Source organism: Anopheles moucheti, chromosome 2 (assembly GCF_943734755.1).
Source record: "Anopheles moucheti chromosome 2, idAnoMoucSN_F20_07, whole genome shotgun sequence".
Classification (NCBI taxonomy): Eukaryota; Metazoa; Arthropoda; class Insecta; order Diptera; family Culicidae; genus Anopheles; species Anopheles moucheti.
The window spans coordinates 95978053-96000277 of record NC_069140.1 but is presented as its reverse complement, the minus strand read 5'-3'; the positions used below and the strand labels follow the sequence as shown (position 1 = coordinate 96000277).

Sequence of the window (22225 nt, the reverse complement as noted above, 5' to 3'; positions counted from 1 at the left end):
TTGGGACTGCACCTTTGGAAGGGAGTTCTTTTCTCGTCTATTTCTCAAAGATCGGGAAGATGCACTTTTTAGAAATTTAGCATATCTTCTCCAATATATATCATACCGACCATCAATTAAACACACGCTTCAAGTTGATCAAACTTCATCCGCTCGTTTGAGCTCCATGTCTGAGATAAAACATGGTTGACGGTAGATTCGAGCCGTGGAGATATCGGCTATTGGTGAATTACGTCTAGCGGTTAGAGAATTGACTCTTTATGTACACCACGGATGAGACGATGTTTGTGGCGCTAGTGCTGGTATAATTACTAGTATATCACCCTTTCACCTGGCGTATTGCAATAGGTACCTCCCCACAGTGTTTGGACAACTCGTTCGCTTCTTCATCAGCACGCATCCATCGTTCATTAAGCGTACCCTCTGGAGACTTGAAACTACTCACAGAGCTACAGTGACATCAACCAGCGGCATGAACCACGCACATGTCATGTCATGCAGGTGCAATTTTGCAGAGAAGGTCACTACTCACGCGCAAAGCCCAAGTCCCATTCATCACCACCCAAATAGCCTGGCTGCTGCTTACTAACAGCGCTGCATACCCACCCCGTTTTGGCTTATCACCAGCAGCTTTACAGCTCTCCAATAAATGGGTAATACTGGCGATTCTGGTGGTATTGGTGGAATCCTATCGATTCCCCGTAATCCGCTACACCCCAGAGTTCGATAAGGGTGGTTGTTGCAGGTGTAATTTTTTTGTGCGCTCAGTACAAATGGCTACCTGGGTATGGTAGAACTTCTTACCAACCACCTCCCCCTTTTCTGCAGGACACCCGCCGATTCCCGCCTATGACACACATACACTTTTTCCCCCCGAGCCCTCGGTGGGATCGATTACGTCCGCTTTAATCTCTTATCAAGGGGCGATGACACACAAACACACCGACACGCACTTTAGAAATTATTTATAGCAGATTAGAAGCCTAAAATTTATGTAAAAAGCAATAGCCGGACAACATAGACACATCGAGAGAGCACGTCTACACCGATGGGTTAGTCTCCCGGTGCACTTCTTCGGACAGCCACTATCGGACGAACCCAATATTTGTGTGTACTTCTTCACTTCACTTCACTCGCACCATATCTCTATCACATGTAATTCGATTAATACCACCGATCGACGGAAGCTAATCAGCCGCCACACCATGGGAAGAGCAACACACAAATCGGAAAAGCAAGAAACCGATCCCCGAGCCCGACCGTGCCAGTGTGCCTGCCTGCCTGCCCCGTTGTTAACATCGACACTCGAAGAAACATGGCACCAACTGCTGCACCGCACCACGTTAGCAAGTGGCATTAGCAGATTGCTTACACTGCGCTCTCTCACTCTCTCTCGCTGGCCTTTCTGTTTGCCGGTGGTGCCCTCCGGTTGGGTTATTATGCCACGTCGATAAGCCTCATTACACTGGCGACGGACGGCACAGGGATGGGTTGGGTCCGGTAGGTAAACGACTCCGAAAGACCGAAACTGACCCCTTGACCAGAATTGATCTTTGATTGTCTGGGACACCTCGTCGAGTGTGGACTGCGCATCTCATGATCAGGTCGGCATGTTTACTGATCAAACCACGGCGCGCAAACACCTCCAGGCAGAACTGCAAAAAGTGCACTGAACTGACAGGTTCCGAATGACAAAAGTTGCATTTTATTGTTTTCTTGCAAACGTACACAGTTTAATAGGACACCGATGCGATTCACCGATGAATTTGATGATGGCACTTTAGAGCCTGGCCCGGCCACAAACTTTCCAAACGCAACCCATTAAAAACCGCACACGAATATGACCGGCTGAGTGACCGACCGTTCGCCTTCCCTGACTACCTCAACCGACACAAACCGTCCACAGGAGGACGGTTTCGCGACCCTACCGAACGGTCGCGTCGAGAAGTCATTAAACCGAAGTTAGACGACTTGGTCGGTGGTGATGCGTGGGGAACCGTTGACATCGCTTTATAGAAGTTTCTGTCCGATCGAATTACAAACATACGAAAATGAAGGAACCTCCACAAGAAGGGCCCATACGCCACGAACAAAACACGGAGGAGAGTGCACACGAAAATGACACCAACAAATGAAGTGACAAAATAGATTTTTGTGTTCTTTGCCCTTTTACCCTCCCTGCCCTGTGCGCAATAATATCGTGGGCTTTTGAGACGATCGATCGACAGCTCAACCATAAACTCACTCCAGTCACGTACGAACGCACTCCACCGGACACCGTCACACACTCAGCGGGGTGGTGTTCTTTTTTCCTCCTGCCACTGGCATTACTGAAGCAACTACAGAAAAACAACAACAAACCTAGTTCTCGACGCAATAGAAGTCACACAATCGCAGGATGCCCACCGTGCGTTTCAGCGCGCGGCGCAGAATCCTGCACAAAAAACTTGCACACTGCTCTTGCAACGCAAAACTGCTTGCCCACGACGAATGAATGCCTCTCGATTCTAGAGCGACTGTAACCGCGCGCGCGAATGGAACTGTGGAACGTACGTGCAAAGCTACACAAAACCGTCGTTCGCCCTATCGCGCATTCGACGATGTACTGTGAGAGCCGTATCATTTCCAGCGACAAGTACTTCAAACGCTATGGACCAACAACACGCAAACACAGCACGGCGTGGCCCCCGTTGGCTCATGATGAGAGAACAGGGTCGTCGTCGTATGTCGCACCAAACCCCCTTATTGGCTTCGGAGGTATGTGCGGAGCGCGCGGCCCGACACACAGGGTGTTAGCCGTCACTTTGAATAATTTCCGATCGAATTGCTCTCTCGCGTACACGTACACACACATGCAAACGAGGGAAGATCGAATGAGAGGCAGTTGGGAAAATTTTCCCGACATGACCGTGAACATCCCAACCAACTCCCTTCACTTCGGATCGTTAGTTGGTGACATTCTATGCCCGAGTGGGGAGGAAAATCCGTCAACAGTTCTGGCTCATATAAAGGAAATGAAGCCAAACAGACTACCAGAAGACACCACCAGCTTGAGAGGAAACACGATCTATGACGATCGATAAGACTTGAAGATCACTCTAAGATTTAGGGCTCAGATACGAGATGCAATGAGAATGCATAATGCTGCAAATAACATCCGTAACAACATCCCGCACAACCGTTACATATTGAGATAATTTCGTAAGAAGTGTGTCTTTGCAGCGTTGTTTTTTGCGTTATGCTAAACCATTACACTGCAACAAAACGAATTAAATCAAGCAATAAATTACGATTTATCATACCCCGCTTGAAAACGATTACGGTTTGAATAGATTAATGCGATAAGGATACGGAGAGGTGGGGTGTTTTTTGTTTCCCCCCTCCCAGGACCGTCAACTGCAACAGGTATCCGCCGTGAAGGTCAAAAGATAATGTTGCTCTTTTTTACACCCCCCCCGTTACTGGAATGGTGGATTGTTTCGCTAATCCGTTTGTTGTTTCTAATTTTTTACTTTATTTCACGTTGCATAATGCATGTTGGAATTGCATTTGGCTCTGCCTTGACAAACGCAATTTGAAACCCTTTCAAAAACGCAAGCGTATAACCATGCGCATGGCAATATATTGCTTATAATGTCTATATAGCATGGCTTTATAACACTGTATCGAATTTTGGCGACAAATGGAAAGGGTTTCCCGTTAATGGTTCGTTGAAGTTTTCCGACCGCAGACTCACAACAACACAACACACCTTTGCTTCCTATTTTCCGATCCGTTTGATGATCCTCTTCCCCCTTCCATCCATGCCTGCTCTCTCTGCGCCAGTCCCGAATAGTAATGGCTTAAGCCCACAGCCATGTGTAAGCTCATCACTGCAATTTGTTCTACACCATGTCGGAAACGATTAACGACTCTTAGAAACCCATTTTTACCATTTACGCCGCGCGTCCGTTTGGTTGCGCCGTAGTACGCAAACGTTTGCGAGTATGTGCGAGCCTGTGTGCGCGCGCGCGTGTGTGTGTGTGTGTAGGCATATTAGATGCATGGTTGCTTGCACACGCTAATCATTAGGCACCCTAATCTTCCACAACCTGAATAATCGTAAAAAAGCCTGCCCGTTCCTGCCACTGCTCCATCTCGCTCAACACCAGCCTCATCCAGTGACAGAGTCGTTAAGCAATGAAACTCGCCCGGGGTTCAATTCAATAAAATCTCTGAAAAAGTAACCGTACTGTACTTCGCCTTCCCACCCGGTTTGGCTCTACATGTTTGACGAATTTTTTGCATATTTATGACTTCATCAGCGGATTCTCCCTGCCATCTATCCCATAGTTTTCGCCGCAACACTGATGCCAAAAAAGATGCCGTAGACTAGCGGTCACCTTTGCGATACAAGATAAGTGAATTAACTCCCAATGTTTAGCACATCCGATGGTGAAACTTAAGAGCTGTATCACTATCTAGCACACAGTAGACATCATTCGTAAAATTCAACAAGTTTTTTTTTGAGCCCCCCTATTGCCCTCCCGTTTTATGCCCACAAGCATTATGTTCGGCAGCAGTTTATCATTCCATTCTACAGTTCTAGCAAAACGGCACAAATAACAGGCAAATGGTATCTCAGCCGAAACCAAATTTGCAAGTAACACGAAACAAGGAGATGGAACCACAGCAAAACGAAGCAAGAGGGGAGCTTTCGCGCGCGCGCGCTCGCGAGCGCATAAAATTAACATTTACGGGTCAATTAATTTTCTGATCTCCATCCATTCCACTATTTTAGTTTTCTTAAATCTACAACATAGCGCACACACCCGGCGGGACGGGGAAAAAAGCTTGCTGCCAAGTTTTCCCGCTTACATACAAAACCTTCACTGATAAGCATTTGCTGCTTCGCGGAGCGTGTTTGCGGTGAGTAGCAGGCACGCAAAAATGGCTTACATTAATGAAAATGTCTGCACGTCGTTTAGCGAAAAATGTTTCGAGTGCCGTTTATGGACCGGAGGAGTAGATGCAACGGGAAACGCTCAACCGTTTGTTTTATATGCTTTAAAATTACTAAAACATGTATAACTGTCATAAATCGTTGTGCTGATACCAACGATAGTCCACAGCTATATTATTGCACAGCTTGTATTATTGTACGCGCATTAGTAGTGCAGTCACTTCACTTCGTGCTGTGCATATATCTACACAATGCAACCAACAGTCAATGCCAATGGTATCATCAAGCACTATCTATCTTATTTATCGCCACAGCAGTTCAAACATCGCTCAAGAACAACCCGATACTATATAAAACCCATTAAAACTCAAGGCGCTCTTCTTTATGCACCTGTGTGTCCATCATTTGCAACGGGTAGCTGCTGCACCACGCCGGTGCATCAATGGGCTTGGACCCTCTTGAGCGATTTGGTCAATATTTGCCCTGAGAAGCAAGCAGCACTCGGCTGCACCAACCACAAGCACATGTTGGTATGGAGCGCCACACATTGAAAGGTCAACATCGCTTTGACACATCACCCACTTTCTTCTTCCATCACAACAATCCATCGATAAGCGCGCTATAGGAACGCATCGCAGTGAATCTGTTTTTCCCTTTGGAAAACATTTCTGGTACACCGATTTTGTTGTGGAAAAACTGATCTGCTGAATCCATTAACACTCACCATATGCCAGGCTCCAGATTTAGGTTTATTATTTCATTTGCTTCAAATTTGTGTCCTAAAACCAAACAAATGCATAAGAAACATTAGTAAATTTTAAGCAATATTTAATCAAAGTACATATTTCTCATAGGTATTGGTATACATTGTAATACACCATATACTACTCTTACCTAGAGTGATTAGATGTTTCACGATCGTCACCATGTCGCGTGCTTCCTTGACGTAGAATTCATTATTATCCTGGCAGGCCTGCAGTTCAAGATCTGAAATGAAACAAAAACAGCACCTTCATTAATAAATCTACAAAACTACGAACTTAATCCACTTAAAGATCACGAACATTGTCGCGCACGTCTAATTACATCCATCGACATGAAACGAGCAAATCGTTCCACCGGTTCTCCCATGTACGAGATACAATATGTCGATAGAAAATTATGTCCCCGATCGAGTGTTTAAGGTACCAAACACAACACAGCCACAGCACACAGTTGCACACCACCACCTGCGATTGCATTACGGCGCCCGTTCATATACGGGGGGGAACGCATTAAAACGCCTAATATGAAGAGCACATGAACGCTTTTCATCGCGCGCAACTTTCCATGAGATTTGTTCGTTTTGCATCGCGCATTGACAAATTGTTCCTCCCAGCGCAGTAGTCGCTCGGTGGTGTCTCCCTTACCCGCAGTGGTGCATTCACTCCTTACGGGTTTGTCGCACCACACCAAAAACAGTGCATAATTGCTGGCGGGAGAAAAATGGAAAACAATCTCCCCAGTGCAGCAACGGACTCGTATGGTCTGTCGAAATGGCTTCGGGCGAAAGATGAGAAAGAAGCAAAAAAAAAACACTTGTTGCTCTCTGACGGCAATGGATTAACCACCACGGTTAGACGCCGATCGGTTGAACGGGGGCTCGCCCTAAGAAGGCAACGAGAGACAAATGTGATACCAATAGGAAATGATCCGGTTCTGCTTGCCTTAGGTTCGGAGCCGGTGCAGCCGAGTTAACCCTTGAGTGATGAAATAATTTTTAAACAATCTTTATTACATTTAATGTGCCGAATGCGGAGGACATCGTGTAAAAAGAGATATGAAAAATATTCACGAATTGCACATGTTTTCTTTGTCCCCAAAAAAATACTTATATCACGAAGATCCGCTTAAAATTACCATCCATTTGAGGGTTAGCTAAAGTATGTTACAATCTTCTTTAATCGCTACTTAATCGAGTGCACATTGAGCGCCCCGAGCGATGCATTTCGTGTGTCACCCGATGATGGTAATGCGTTCCTATTGCCGAACCACCTTTCTTCTACTCCCTCTCCTTAGGCCCCCTGGGGCAAAAGCTGACAACCGGGTGATGGATGCATTTACTCATGTCGGTCAGCTGAGCTGGACACGTTACACCAAGGCCGGTTTACCAACAATCCGCCCGTTTGTTTAGCCCATTTTACGCGTGATTTATCCCTAGACGGTTGTAAGAAATGCATCAAGAATGCTTGCACATCTCCACCATAAACGTCCTAATGACCTGGCTTCCCTTTAGACGGTGAATTTTCAACCATTGCCGCGAGAGTGTTGGTGCAACATAATTGTAAACATGCAGCTGTAAACACACTCTCCGTCCAGACGCCAGACACGGTACACATTTTGAATGAGGAACTCAACAAGTGGTGTGCACAAACACTGACTGACCGTCTTCTAACATATTGCAATTTCTTATTTATTTACTAATTTATAATTTATTTAAACAAAGGTACGTTTTTTGCGATCAAAAAGAGGCAGTGGAAGCTATCGGCTAGCATTATTTTTTCTTCGTTTTTAATTTGAAATTTACGAAATATATTTACTAGCTGTTATAAATTATAATATTAACCATTATTCTGAACACTACTTTATAAAAAATACTGAAAAACTGAAAAACTGTCTGTGTTCATATTTGCAACGGAAAGTGATCCACTGTGCATGCACAGCACACTAGCGCTATTGTGCCCTCAAGTGGTCGGTACTGAAACTACCGCTCGTTAAAACAAAATTTAATTCTAGAATTATTTTATTTATTTTTCGTCGCATAACTAGTGCACAATACGCAAAATACTTCTATGCTTTGAATTGTTCAAGAAACATAAATTAGTTTCAAACAAAAAACCAATAAACAGAGTAATATCCGAGCTAGTTAAGTTCTGTTCAGCAGCATGTTAGCGATGGAGTTGCGAATAATTTACAACGCATATGTAACATACGTGTAGCATACAATTAACAGCATCATATAATGACAAACTTGTCGGCAAAGTACAGTCACTATTCCTACCGTCACCAAGCAACAGTTACGGTGTAGCTAAATGGCGTCGTCAGATTTGGTGGTTATGGTAGCGAATATTAATGTGCTTTTTTCACCGCCAAACACACACATCAAGGTAATCATCAACAAATCAGCATCAGCACCGCTCGCAATAACGATCGCACGTCGACAATGTCAACTGCCAACGGGCCCACAGTTGAGTGCAGAAAAAGATCATTTGTTTCACATTCGTCAGCCATCATTGGCTCCTTGCAGCAGAGCGTGTGCTGTTGCGCGTTTATGGCGTACGTACCGTGAACAGTAAATCATCAACGCTGCTGAACAGGTTGTTAATGCTGGTCGTTTTTGTTGCGAGTTCTCGAGCTGCCTAAAATATCCTTTTTTTATTCCTTTGCCCTTGTGCCCGGTGTTCTAACACCCGTGCGCCATTAAAAGCTACGTCAGGAAGAACCGCTCATCAGCTAACGTTGATGTCAAGAGCGTTGTCGATAAGGAGGAATTAGGATACGTCAAACGGTTGGACCGCACTAACGATGATTTTCAGTATGATTTCCCGATTTTTTCTTCAAAGATCTTTCCAGCACGTAACACATTCATCTACGACGGTTCAAAACACTGATCGAAGGACACATTTAGGATCGAACGAATCCAATTAAAGTACTGTTTGGCGGCAGCAGAAAAAAAACCCCGTACCCGACACAGTACACCTCATTTTCAATTTTTGGCCTTTGATGGTCCTTTGCCCTTCTTGCAGCAGCTTGAAGATAAAAAGAGTATAAGCCATCGTGTGTCCCACAGCACGTCGTGTCGTGTCCATACACAAATGAGGCCAATGGCATTTGGTTGGCGCAAATTACTTGCGCACCCAGGTTCGGTCACTCACTCGCGGCTCAATATAAGTCCATCAATCAATTTCCCCGGTGGTTTTGTCCAAGTGATCGTCGCATCAACTACCGCAAAAAAAGCACTTGTCGAATGTTCGTCACTTTTGACATATGCCAAAATAGCTTTCTTCCATTTTTTCTGTCTCCTTCCAACGACAATTGTACGAAAGCGCCCCAACAGCAAAAAAGCGAAACAATCGTACGTGTATTCATGCGACTGCAACACATAAAAAAACAATTATTATGTATAGACAAATAAATCATGCGAACAAAAACGAACGCAACCCCTGTCGCCCTTTCTGTGTCTGCCCATCAAAAGTATCGGTGTTCAGACTTCCACTGTCTTTACGTATATACAAGCGCACAATATTTTAACTAGTTTTTGTTGTATACTTCATCTAACAGTTCACCAAAATATCAAAGTCATTCATGCTTCAAATGATTCACAAGCATAAGCCCAACACATCAGCTATATCATCAAGATAAGCTACTTCGAGGTTTAAAAAACGTTGCACCTTAATCTTATCAACGGCGCTCTCCAACACGCTTCCAACAAATCCAACAAAATGCCACTCATGCTCAGTAACGCTGTTCCATTTGATAGCCCGAAAATCTTCAACTCTTCTAAATCGCAAAAAGCTTCAAAATCGTCAATATTAATGTTCAACTTGCGAATGAAAACAAATAAATCCATTTCAATTTTTTTGTTACGAGTTCGGCAATCGTTATGTCCAACTATGGTGGCTTCTAATGTCCATCTTGTTGTGAGCAAAATGCCAACAAAATGGTGCTTCAGGGCGTAATACACTTGCTAGCACATCACAGTGCTAAAACCCGCTCACTGCTCATTGTAATCGCACACCAGAGAGCAAGCAGTACGAGCTGGGAACGCCGCCATGCCCAGTGAGTGCGGGGACGTCAATTTACGAGGTTCTTATCGTAATCACCATTAAATACTGTTTACGTTGTAGTGCAATATTTTTCGTTGCTCGCATACGGGCTAAGTCACTCACTACACCTTAAAATTGCAGAAAACATATTAAAAACGTTTCAACCACAATAAGCCGATTGTAAAGCTTACCTTTAATGATGTCAGCAACCGAAGCCGGAATCGGTGGTAGACTCGGCATCGACTGGAGCTTCGAAGCTTCGGCAACGGGGACGAGGGCACGGGATAGATCACCGGCCCGGAACCGCACAAACTCCTTCCGCAGGTCACAAAACCGCCAGTAGTACTGTGGCAGGTCGACGTCTTTGGCACTTGCTTCGGGATGGAGACATTGCCGGAGTGGTAGCTGCCCGTCGGTGACTAGCCGAAAGCTGGGACAGTGTGGATCCAGATTGAGCGACTTGGTGTACTCATCAAACTGCAAATAGAAGTAAAGTGGAAAGGATTAGTTATTAACAATCGCGTCTGGCATATCAAGAGACCCCCATTCCATCGCGGACATTTTTCTTCAAGTCATTGGAAAAGAGCAAGAGAGGAACAAACTGATAAGAAATAGAATGTGATGGGAGAGGAAACCCAGCAAAGCTGGGAAAGCTGGAACGTTGTAAAGATAGCAGACCGGTAAGCTACAGGTGTCGCGCGGTGGGGATGCCGCCCTACGTCACCACCCCAAGGTTCAGAACCTTTGATCGCCGCGATCCGATGACGACGACGGTTTCTCACCGATGTAACCCACTGCACATTTACACTGTTTACGTCGCGGAATGCTATCGAGAATCGCGGATTACTTGAACTTTGCGCCCTCTTGACTGTAAGGAGCAAGGCTCCGCACATATCATCCGTGGCCACCCGGTGTGTGCACCGCAAGCTTCTCGATGCAACAGCAACACCATCACCGCCTTCGAATTCCTTCTTATCGTAACCATTGTTCGTCACCTAGAAGGCCTGGGGCGTGGAATCGAGTGGCGGGCATTGAGCGGCTAAAATTGCAAGTAACCTCCAATTGAGGTAGGCAATCATCCGGAGGCAGGTGACCGGATGGACGGGACGGGACGGGGGAGGGTCGTGTGTTTTGACGCTTTATCAACCGCTCATTCTCCAACCCGCGTTGTATTGCTGGAGATTTGAGAAATTTATTACCTTCGATACGCAATCGCTAGAGTCCCCGGGTAGGTACCCCGGCCCGATCGGAATCGCAAAAGACGAACGCCCCCTTATCGAGGGAGCTGAATGTCTCAAGGAGTAAAAGCTTAATACTAATGTGTGCTTCATCTAAGCCCTCGGGTTGAACACAAATTTTGCCACAGTGAGACGGTGGTTCTTATCACAACTGAAACACATCCAGAAAGTGATACCAAAAATAAAACGATTATTCTCCGCGGTCGCGGCCACACCGGAATAAACCCCGCTACAGTGTGATTCACAATTCAGTTCTCATCAATCGTTTGTCAAGCAAAAAAAAAAAATGAATATTTAAATAATAGAAGCAATACTTCAAATACTGTCCAAACATAAGTATATCAAAAGGCACTCGAAGTTACCGTGCGCGCCAGTGTTTCACTTGCTGGGGTTGTTGTTGGGATTTAGCATTTGCTCTGCCACTATGACAAAGCGACTTTGGACAATGATACAACACAATCGCCAACCAAACGCGTTCGCGAGGGCAATGGCGGGAACAAGCAATGGGACAAACAGCAGTCCCCCCCCCCTCCTCAACCTCAAACGCATAGTCCCGGTCATGATGACTACTCCATTCCAGTATGCCGCGCGACTGGACGGCTTTTGCGTCACGGGTTTTGTGGTACTACCACCGTTGGGAGGAAAAACAACATTATGCACAACACTGTCCACACCGCAGCATCATCGCCCGAGCGTTCCCTCGAAACTTCCAAATCCTTTCAGAGCTTCATCATTCCGTCGTTGGTGAGTCGTGCCACATGCCACAACATCACAGGTCCAATAAAAGCGTTGTTTGTACATCCGATTCGAAACGTCAGCGCAAAAACTGTTGTAACGTCCATTATCTGAGCTAATTAAATGCAATAGTGCAGCGGTAATGAAGCATTAGTGGCTGTAAGTTTTGCTCTGTTTTATGCTTATCACATTACATTGCGTATCTAATTTAGGACAGTCCACTTCCGCTCGTATTAGGTTTCGTTCACGAAATGGATCACTATTTTGTCACCCCCAAATGGTACACTCGGTCGTCCGGTGAAGCGTCGTTATGGACATATCAAAGCGAGGGTAAATTCTGCTTCTTTAGCGACATGTGACACTTTTTTTCCATGAAGAGCCTCCAAGGCTCTCGCCTTTGCGTCCATTAATCGCTTCATCTTTGCCAAGTGGAGCGTTGCTGCGCCGTTGCGTTCCGAAGAAGTAGATCATACCGGCAAGATAGAACGCACGCGACCAACCAGTGCAAGCGGCGGTGGAGTGCTCTGAATTTTTCCATCCATCACATCATCTTTCGCGTGCCTAATTTTCGGAGACATTCAGCTTGAAGCTGTCAACATGGCTCTCTTGCGGTGATTTATCGCCCACCATGGTCCGCGCACCACCACCACGCCATTCACCTCTATGCCGGTGGTGAGCGAAGGAGAAATGTGACGTTGATGAAAGTTTACGATTTCACCAGCTATTCCGGCGGAGTGTAGTAAACGCGAAAGAATTGTGAAACGCCAAGTTCCAAGTCACTGGATGGTAGCCTAAAAGTAGGAGAAAAAATTACTTCCCCAGTCATCGCATCATCAAACGTGGCCGTGTGATGTGATTGTGGACTTTCCTGGCTTTAAAACACGCAAAACAAGCGTTCGTTTTTGAAGCGGCCACTTGCACAGTTTTTGCCCAGTTTTAGCACAAGCCACAGCGCGGCGACATACCACCATCGGTCATGTAACAGATCCTATAAAACTAAACAAATGCCGGTCGGTCGGTCGGTCCGGTAATCCGGTGCAAGGTAAGGGAGGCCCGCAAAACAAAACGCAAATATCTCAGATGCAATCTTTACAATTATTGCTATTCTCTATTCAGTTTTCTGTTTTTTTGTGTGTGAGTTACTTTACACAACCTCCACCTGCACGCTGTGAGGGGAGGACACTCTTTAAAGCGACAATGTACACAAAAATGGCTTCAAGCTACTCACATCTTTTTTTTCGACAATGCAACTCCACCAGACTGAGTGCAATGCGACGACGCTTAAAACACACTTCAGGGGCTGCAACATTTGTCCTTTCCTTCCTGAACACGACACACATCCGCGTGTGTTACATTGCAATGAGAAATTAATTGCACAACTTCATTTCCACCACCAGGGCCCCCAAACACGTGTGCACGTTATGATAACAAATATGAAAGGAATTGCATTTTTCCCTGTCGGGGTGACAAATTTTACACATTTTATTCATTCAATATTTGTGATAACTTTTCGCGCACCTTTTACGTTGCGCATGCGTTCCTGCTGTTCCTTCCGGACACGTACAAGCGAGAAGATGTCGCAATTGCGAGAACACTCAACTTTGTAACATTTTATTGCTTTGTTAACTCCGTCCAATGTGGACAACGGGGCCTCCTCTCTCCATTGTTGTGAGGTTAAAAATTACGCAGCCAATTTCATAATTGACAGCATGCTAATGAGATGCCTTCCCAAAAACAGCAGCATATCGCGCGCGCGCACACACACGGCTGGCGGCACAGATTTTATGCTTTCCTTGTAAATAACTGTCGGCATGAGCGTAGTAGTGTCCCGCCGTATCGCCGCGACCTCGACCGATCAACCCGCGCGCGCATCATCACAACATCACATTACACATCCTTGAAGGGAGAGGATCAACGCGCGCAAGATCGCGCTGATTTTAGTTCGCCGCTCCGTGAAGCCTCTGGAAAGCGGTTGCCGAAAAAACAAACAAACGAACCGCATGGGATGCAGCAGGGTGAGCCACAGATAGGCAAATTGTAGCTCACCCCCGTTGTAGAAGCCCGTTTTCGAATTGCTAATTCCTGACCTACCTTGGGACGGTAAAATGAGTCGGGCTTATTATGCTTATGCGCAGAAGCAGGGAAGGCGAAATACAAGAGCGCAACGCTCATCAAACTAATACGGTGAATTAGAAAAGCCTATAAATTAGACATATCTATGGGTATGGTAACAAACCAGGAGATTAACATTCATTTCATGCTGTTTGGTGTTTTAATCTCATCGTTACGGTTCAAGAAATTCGAATCACTTCCATACACTAAGTAGTAATATAAGTCGCAAAAATATGCTTCTCCAAATGTAGCACACGCGATGATATTGATCGCTTCAACACATCATCTCGGCCACATTTAGATGGCCAACACAACAAATCATTTTGACTCATTCCCGCGCAATCGATCGGAATGCAAAAATGCAACTCAATCTTTCTGCTCAACCCAACGAGACTTATGCTGAAGCAACAACACCGCGCAAACGTGTTTCATTACGGCTAATCAGCGCCCGCATCACTGTGACAGAATCATTCGGGCTTCACCTGGTGCACACACGTGCCAATTAATTAAACTAAGCTCTTCCTGTCATTATCTTGCGCCACACACACTCGGTCCACACGAAGCTATCATTACGAAATGGCTCAATGCTCCGGTACTCCACAGCACTTCCATCATGCAGGGGAAGGATCAAACCCCGGCGAAACATTAGCAGCATATATCGTTTCCCTGTGCTAAGGACGACCGGATCGTATCAATTGTAATGTTGTTCCTCCACAAGCAGGTAGGGGATGTTCGCACACACCCCCGGGCCTAGAACTAACGCTCTGTAAAAGTTGTTCTCGCACCAATACCGGCGCCAACCTCAATCGGGCACCACAAATCCGCCACTGGGGGCAGGTTGCGCTACCGTGTGTAAGATGGAGCCATTTTTTCCTGAGAGATTATCGGAAATTACTATCTTCACCGTGATCGCCGTGTGCCGCAGTGCCTTATGATCGCGATCACCGAGATCAAGTTCTGTTAGCATCCGCACGAGCAGAACCATTGCATCGCGAGTGGGTGTTCGAAGGATTATTAAATGTTGCAACATTTAATGATAATGATTGACATTGTATTTATAGACTCGACTACAAGAAAAGTGTACTGCAGTGAATAGTGAATGTTAATCATATTTGCTTACTCGAAACAACACGCACATACATACAGGCGTATTGGAAAAAAAGGTTGAATTAGAGTGAGAACTAGAGCATTTTTTGTGTTGTTGTGGAGAGACTTCATTATAGCATGACATTCATTAACATACATTGTACACACTTTTCAATATCAAGTGAAATTCGTGTGCTCTTTAGACTCTACGGCCGTTACGGATTTTATTTCCCGCTTTAATCGCTCGCCTTACATTTACTTAGTTGTTAGCACAACAACAAAAAGCTTGTTAAACACTTTGCCAACGACGCGGAAAAAAGAACACTCCTTCAACGACCGCGTAATGTGTTGGCTACAAACCATTTTCGCTTTCTTTTGGGTTAGCTTTTTTTTAACTAAATTTTACACCTTAAATTATGGTGACGGCTGTAAGTAAAGCGTTGCTAAGACCATGCTGATGCTGCTGCTGCTGATGGATGCCTAAAGCGGGCCAGTAGTTTTTTTTTGCCTTTTGCATGATGTTTCATCATCGTTAAGCCGCTTGGGGAATTTCCGGTTGTTCGCTAGGACACACGGGCTAATAAAAAAGAAAAGAAGCACCCGCTGCACTTGCTCGCATACTCCGTAACGAGCACTTAACAAACCGATCCACATCGTTAATGCGATCAGATAGTGAAAATGTGTGAGAGACAAAAAAAAAGGACAACATCGCAGCAAATATAACATCATTTAGCAGGAAACGATTTACATTCCACAGTAATTTGGGTTATGTAAAATTAGCTTTATTTTACACTATTATATTGCTGCTAAAAATAAAACAGAAAGTGTTGCAAACTTTGAGATTTTGTCAGTAAAATAACGTTCAAAATTTATCATCATTTATCAGAGACGATCATTTCGAGGATCACTCACTGACGGTGGCGCCCTCTTCCGGCATTCGTTCTGAACTTCGATCCTTTAAAATGGGCAGGTTGTGTCAAAAACTTTGACAGTAAGCAAAATGTCAAACCTTTCTCCCCCGTCGATCTCATCAATTGTGTAGCATATCCTTGAGACCATGAGATGTATTATCTAGGGGACAGATACATACTTTTATCCAGTCTCCCAATAAATCATAATCGAATTTGCCGCAAGTGACCATCACACTGTAAATGGGCGGTATTGTCATTATCAAAAAAGAAAACTCTGTTGCACTTGAAAATGCTGCGGTTCCATTCTGTTCAAGGTGCTCCAAAACGTAACTAAAACAACAATGGAACTCATGGCATGAAGACCAAGAGAAGGGAAGACCTCGAGAAATTGCCTTTCACTTTTGCGATATTATTGTACTACACCATAATACACTTGTTTCAATTATGTTGCATCTAGACCGTGCGAAGGACACCGGGAAGTCGGATATGTTCAGGCATATCCCGGACAGCCAAATCCATCAATTAGCTTCAATGCGTGTGGAAGGACATAATCTACCAGGAATCAAGAACTACACCTGACCACCACACCGGCGAACAAAAACCATACAGTGTGAGAAAACGGGATCAACGGTATGAGGTCATTGTTAAGGACAAGTGAACAACCAACAAGAATGAAAAAAAAACTCATATTTATGCGTGACATCGAATCGATAATTAACAGGCTGTTGTGAGTGTTTGTGGCCACAGGGTTTCAGCCAGAGCGCAACCAGAGAAGTGGAGGTTTTTGCTCTTCAATTCTATCACCACCCGAGATTCAACCTTTAACGAGCTGACAACAAACCCGACACGATGACATTTGCACTTTATCCTCATCGGCTTGGGAACTGTAGCCCCCCCCTCCCAACAGGAAGGTCTCGCCCGAAAACGAACGTTGGAAATTGTGTGCGCGAAGGTTCGTCGCCAAGACCTGTGCAAATCACTAGAATTATGCACCACGCGCGCAGTTTGATCGATATCTCCTGCAGACTCCTACGGACTGGGATACGGTGAAAGGTCTTGCCCGGTGTGTTGCTGGGGTCACCAATTTTCTCGCCGTACCGTACATACGTATGCAACCCAGGCACGAGAGCTGCAATCCAAAAGCACAGTGAAAAACATGTACCACGGCCCCGTGCAAGCATGTGAAATACCAATGATCTTTGTACGTTTGTTCTACTTATGGATTGTGCCATTTGTTGGGTAATTGGAATCATAATTTAACAGATGCCACGCACCGTGCATACTCTTGCTGGTTCAATTTTGTTAAGCGTACCGCCTCCCGAATAATCCTCTCATCGGAGGGCACACAACAAAACACCACCACACAGTTGCTCTGCCGCCAATTTGTTAGAAAATCTGTGAAACTGCTGCCTATACTTGAAGGGGGTCTTTAGAAATCACCCTGCCGGAGAGAAGCAATATCGGCATTCGAGCAGTGCGCGGACTCGAACAAATGAGAAAAAGAGCACAGTCGTAATCACTAGGGCGTCAGAAATCAGCCAACAGGTGAACACAAACACACACGCATACACGCCAAGAATCGCCTCGCCCCGCCAAAAGAGGCCAAAGGCTGGCATCTTAATGAGCATTAATTAACGCCCTGCTGCACAGGCAGGCAGGCAGGCAGGCAGCGGGCGATGGGTAGCAGGACTGTGGTGATTTCTCACCAGGCACCCACCACCTTTGCCCTCGCCGGCCGAAAAAAAACCCAAGTGCTTTTCTTTTCCTACGCTCCGATCGGATAAATCATAAATTAAGCCAGGGATTGATTGGGTTCGGGTGGTAGTTGCCGCTGTTAGCGGTGGATAGAGACAGATAGAGAGATAGATGGACACGTCGACATTCGCGGTGGTACTACTGTGGCTTCCAAAAAGGGGTAGGTAGTAGTGATGAGCTACCGGGATGGGGAGTTGGGCGAGCCGGTTGGAATCCCGCGGACCGTAACCGGGACGTACGTATCTCCATCAATTGTATCGTATGCTCATCATTCGTGGCATAGCATTCCACATTGCTCACAAGACCATTGCGAGCTGAAGGAAAGGACCGAACCGTACAGGGCTTAGACACCGGAACGAGGAGAAAAACGAATTCCCTCGATTCCATTAGACGATGAGGTGAATCAGGGTGATGAGGCGAAGCGTACAGAGCAAAGGGAAAAAGTGATTAGTGATCGATGAATTTCCACTCCGTTGCACCACTGTGTACGATCGGAAAATAAGAGCTATATATGTGGTAACCGAACTCTTTCCTACAGTTTTTTCCCCAATGATGAGAAAAACCCACTCGATGAGAGTGAAAACGATGAGCAGGGAGCTTCCTGAGTAGCAATAATCGGTCCTCGTTTCGAAAATTAAAATTTAAATTATGTTTTATGGAGGGAAATTTGCAAAGATCCTTATCTAATGAGATTCCTTAGAACTCCAATACTAGAACGCCCTGACAATGTATGGAGCTAGCAATAATGTTCAACGGAACGCGGAAAACTCCGTTCATCCATTTCCTTGACGTAAAGCCGACAGCAGATCGTTCAGCTCGTTTGTTGATGATGCTAACCAACCGTTAAACGTCCTATCCCATCATCCCGTGTGTACCTGTCAATGAAGGCCACCCCCTGGTCAGAGAATCAGCCATGCGACAAACTCGAGCAGATCTCAATGAATTTTAAATGACCACCACATCATCTCTATGTACTTATTCTGCTCTTTTTTCCCCTCAAGCCGCTACTCCTCCGTCTTTCATCACACGAGGAGAGGAGATCGCCCAGATATAGCTCGAGCACATCCGAGTAAGGAATGCTACAGCCACAACAGCACCGATCCTGCATCCACAATTCCAAGAGGAACGAGTTTTCAAACTAGATTAATTGAGAGACCTAGTTATTCTCGGTACAGGTCCACTTACACTACGGCCTCCCCCACTAGCATGTTGTTGCAGTTTGCGATCCACCCGCTCCGATCGGTTTGGCTCATATGCATGGGGGACCAAGCGGAGAAAACTAGATGCAGCCACAAAACCCGTCATCATTGACGTTGTCCACAGTGTGTGTGTTTGATTAAATAATAATAAAATCAGCAAATAACTCTCTCAACATGCATCGCACCAGCAAATGACATGAGATATGCAGAGATATCTCCCGCTATCTGTGCGTTGACATAAACCAGATCGGACAGGTGCCGTGGTAAATCGGATAACGCAGCTCGTAACGCCGATCGATCGACGCAGAGAGGAGTTCCAGATATCGCAACCACACGCTTCGCATCTCTATATTGCTTCACCATTTTCCATCCTTTTGGCACCGATTTCGAACCACCGCTTGGTGGATTTTCCTTTTCAGTTGTCAGCGGAAAAATGAATCACTTCGAAGAAACCAGCCCAGGGAGAGTACGGAGCCTGAAAGACTTGATCCGCCGTTGCATTTTTGCATCGAGCCTAATCAAGATTACGTTGTGAAGGAGTTGCGTTGTGCGCGGATCAAAAATGCCATCCACTAAAGGCCGGTTGAGATCAAACGATGCCTCAACGTAACATAATTACGTCAACATCGTACAACTGCAGGTTGAAAGAATATGTCCTCGGCGCGTGTCCAACGCAGTGCCTGTTGGAACCGGACATAAATTCTGGGCAATCGTGCGTCACCCTAAACATCGGTGGTGTCCATTTCATTTTCAACCCATCGAACATGATTAGTTTGTCCTGCCAAAGATACCCGCGCTTGGGTTGCCCACCGGAAATCTAACCTGTTTGAGTCATACTATCTGCAGCTGACGATACACATATTCGATTGATTTTCAAACTGGATACCAGCCAAACTAGAACTACTTACAGATGAGGATGTCTGATTCGAAGATTCGAGCCTAAAGGCGACATCCTAGAACCGGGAGCATTACCCCGAAAAACCGGCTCCACTAACGGAATTGCATTAGGCGGAGGAGAGTTGCAGTTGGGGAAAAAATGGATGCAAAAACCTCTCCAAACGAAAACTAAACCCATTTTCTCTAATCTTCTAGAAGAAACTACCTCAGCCTAATCGCATCAGGTGGTGGACTTCGGAGAGTAGAGCGTATTTAAACAAAATGGAAACCTGTCGCATGTTTCTTGGACATATGGCTGGGCTGCGGTCGGACACTTAGTAGACCACGCAGGGCAGGAGTAGTGTTGTGAAAGTTGCGCGAATCATTCAATCGAGAAGTGGGGGGAGGGCACAACACCACGATGTCGACGTCAGGTCCAAAGTGCAGCGGAAAACCTTGCTTTGCCCACCTTGTTTTTTTTGCCCTTGTGCTCTCGTCGTCTTGGGGCGCGAACCCACATCATCTGCTACCAACTGTGCATAATTGGACTAATCGCGGCGGTTGCAACTTTTTCGCCGTGTCAAGCCCCCGGTGGCAGAAGAAGTAACCGGCCAATCACCTGCTACTTATCTGGAACCGTTTCGCATTATTTCGCGCACATCACTACCTGCAGCCTCGTACCATTTATTTTGCGCGTCGTAGCGGCTAAAGGTCTCCTCCGAAGCTCCCCGCGCACGAACCAACATCGTTTCACGCCATGCCAATATGCCAACGGGCAGGTACAGGCGGGCACAGTCTTTTCTGGATCACTTTATTTGTAACGCACTCTCCTCTATTTCCTTCAAAACGGCCTGGCCTCTGGCCGGGGACCGACACTTACCTGTTGGATCACTTCCTCCAGGGGACGTCCGTTGGTCTGCACCAGCGATTCGATGGCCGGGATCTCCTGCGTTATTGCACATTCCGGTGGCGACGGCACTGCGGCAATGCCTGGAGATGTGGAGCCGCCCGTCGGGACGGCAATCGCCGTACTGTCCGACGATCCGACAGCCGTGGACGATGCGCCGATGCCGACAGGGCACCCGCCGGCACTGGCCGTACTGCTGCTGCTGTTGCTGATGTTGCTGTTGCTGCCGGTAAGACTGCTGCTGGACAGTGCACCGAGCGCGTTGCTGCCCGATGACTCGGTGCGGAATGTCGAATTTCTCGGCCGGACTAGATACTGCTTTACGCCAATTATCTGCAAGACAGGCAAGAAGGTACACGCCATCAAATCAATGCTGGAAGCGGATAACATAATACTGGCGATGGAGGAAAACCCCGGAGAAGCTTTTCGCCGTATGCTAATCATACGCGTAGTATCAATTGATGTGGCGCAATCCACTCACGCAATGCGCTAGAGGTTGAGTAGTGTGGCGGTACATCCGCGTCGAAGGGAACAAGCGTTGCAATGTAAGAATGTGTTGCGCAACAAGAATTTTTATGAATTTCATATAAACTTTACAATATAAACTTCAACTTTGTGTTGGATTAAACTTCATTTGCTGAGTTCGACACTAATCTGATTAGGTATTTAACGTATTTAACAGTATTTTTAAGGTATTTAACGTTTAAAAGTTCAATAGATACTGATTTATCTCACAATACTCTACAATAGCCACAGTAGCACTAAAAAGAAAACTGCCTCAAAGATGCCTCAGATGCACAATGTTTGTCGAAAGAATGCAAAAATGTTCAATGTTGTTAAAGAAAAGCGTTCAATAAAATACAATGTTATGGACGGTGTCATGTTGATTTACACAAAGCACTAAAGCCACACTTCACCTATAACCGTTGTTGCATACCTGAGGCTGTTACGGTTGTGTAACCACTATAAAGAATGTAAATATTATGGAATAACTACTAAGAATGAAGCTCTCTTCGGGTGGAAAAGCTATCAGATTGTATCTTCACAGACAAAAACAACGCATGCAAGCTTACGTTCGCCGCCAAACGATGCGCAAACGATAAATTGTTGCACTTTCAATGCAACTCTCTCATCGCGAAACGTTCGCGCAGAAGGAGAATGGAGAATTCTCACGACATTGAGAGATTTCGACACACTCTAGCTGTTTAAGGCTAGGCTAAATTCTAACAACTAATTAGTGCACAAAATTAATGCTCGCGAAAAATATCTCCTCGGCAAAAGAAAACGTTTTACAAATCACGCTGAGCTTTTCTCAAGTTATTTAATAATATTTAACCTTCTCTAACTCCAATCATGAAGTAAGTTTCTTAGTCGTGGCGTGTCTGTCTGTGTGAATGGTTAAAGATTTGTAGGGAATAAATTAAACATGTAACCCCGTCCTTCACCTATCGATGGATAATTGCCGACAATTCACACCTCATTTTTTACGCTTTCGACCAAGTAATATATTTGTCTAGAAAACTGTTAGCAGCCCTGCAAACCATGCATAATAACGACATCATGTCGCAACGATTAACCATGGGTTTTGATTTTCATATCTTTATAATATCTTTTATTGCGTGCGATTGAGTAGCTGAGGAGTTTTAGTTTGCTGATAAA

General features: G+C 45.5%; 1 protein-coding gene across 1 annotated transcript in view; it reads right to left on the bottom strand.

Moving 5' to 3' along the window:
- LOC128310038 (RNA-binding protein fusilli) overlaps positions 1-22225 on the bottom strand; it is a 52654-nt gene that overhangs the window by 6740 nt on the left and 23689 nt on the right. Inside the window, exons 2-5 of the mRNA XM_053046611.1 lie at positions 20540-20899; positions 9939-10224; positions 5837-5929; positions 5667-5721 (exon numbers count right to left, since the gene is read on the bottom strand). Of these exons, the coding sequence (XP_052902571.1) occupies positions 5667-5721; positions 5837-5929; positions 9939-10224; positions 20540-20899 (794 nt within the window). The remainder of the gene's footprint in view (positions 1-5666; positions 5722-5836; positions 5930-9938; positions 10225-20539; positions 20900-22225) is intronic.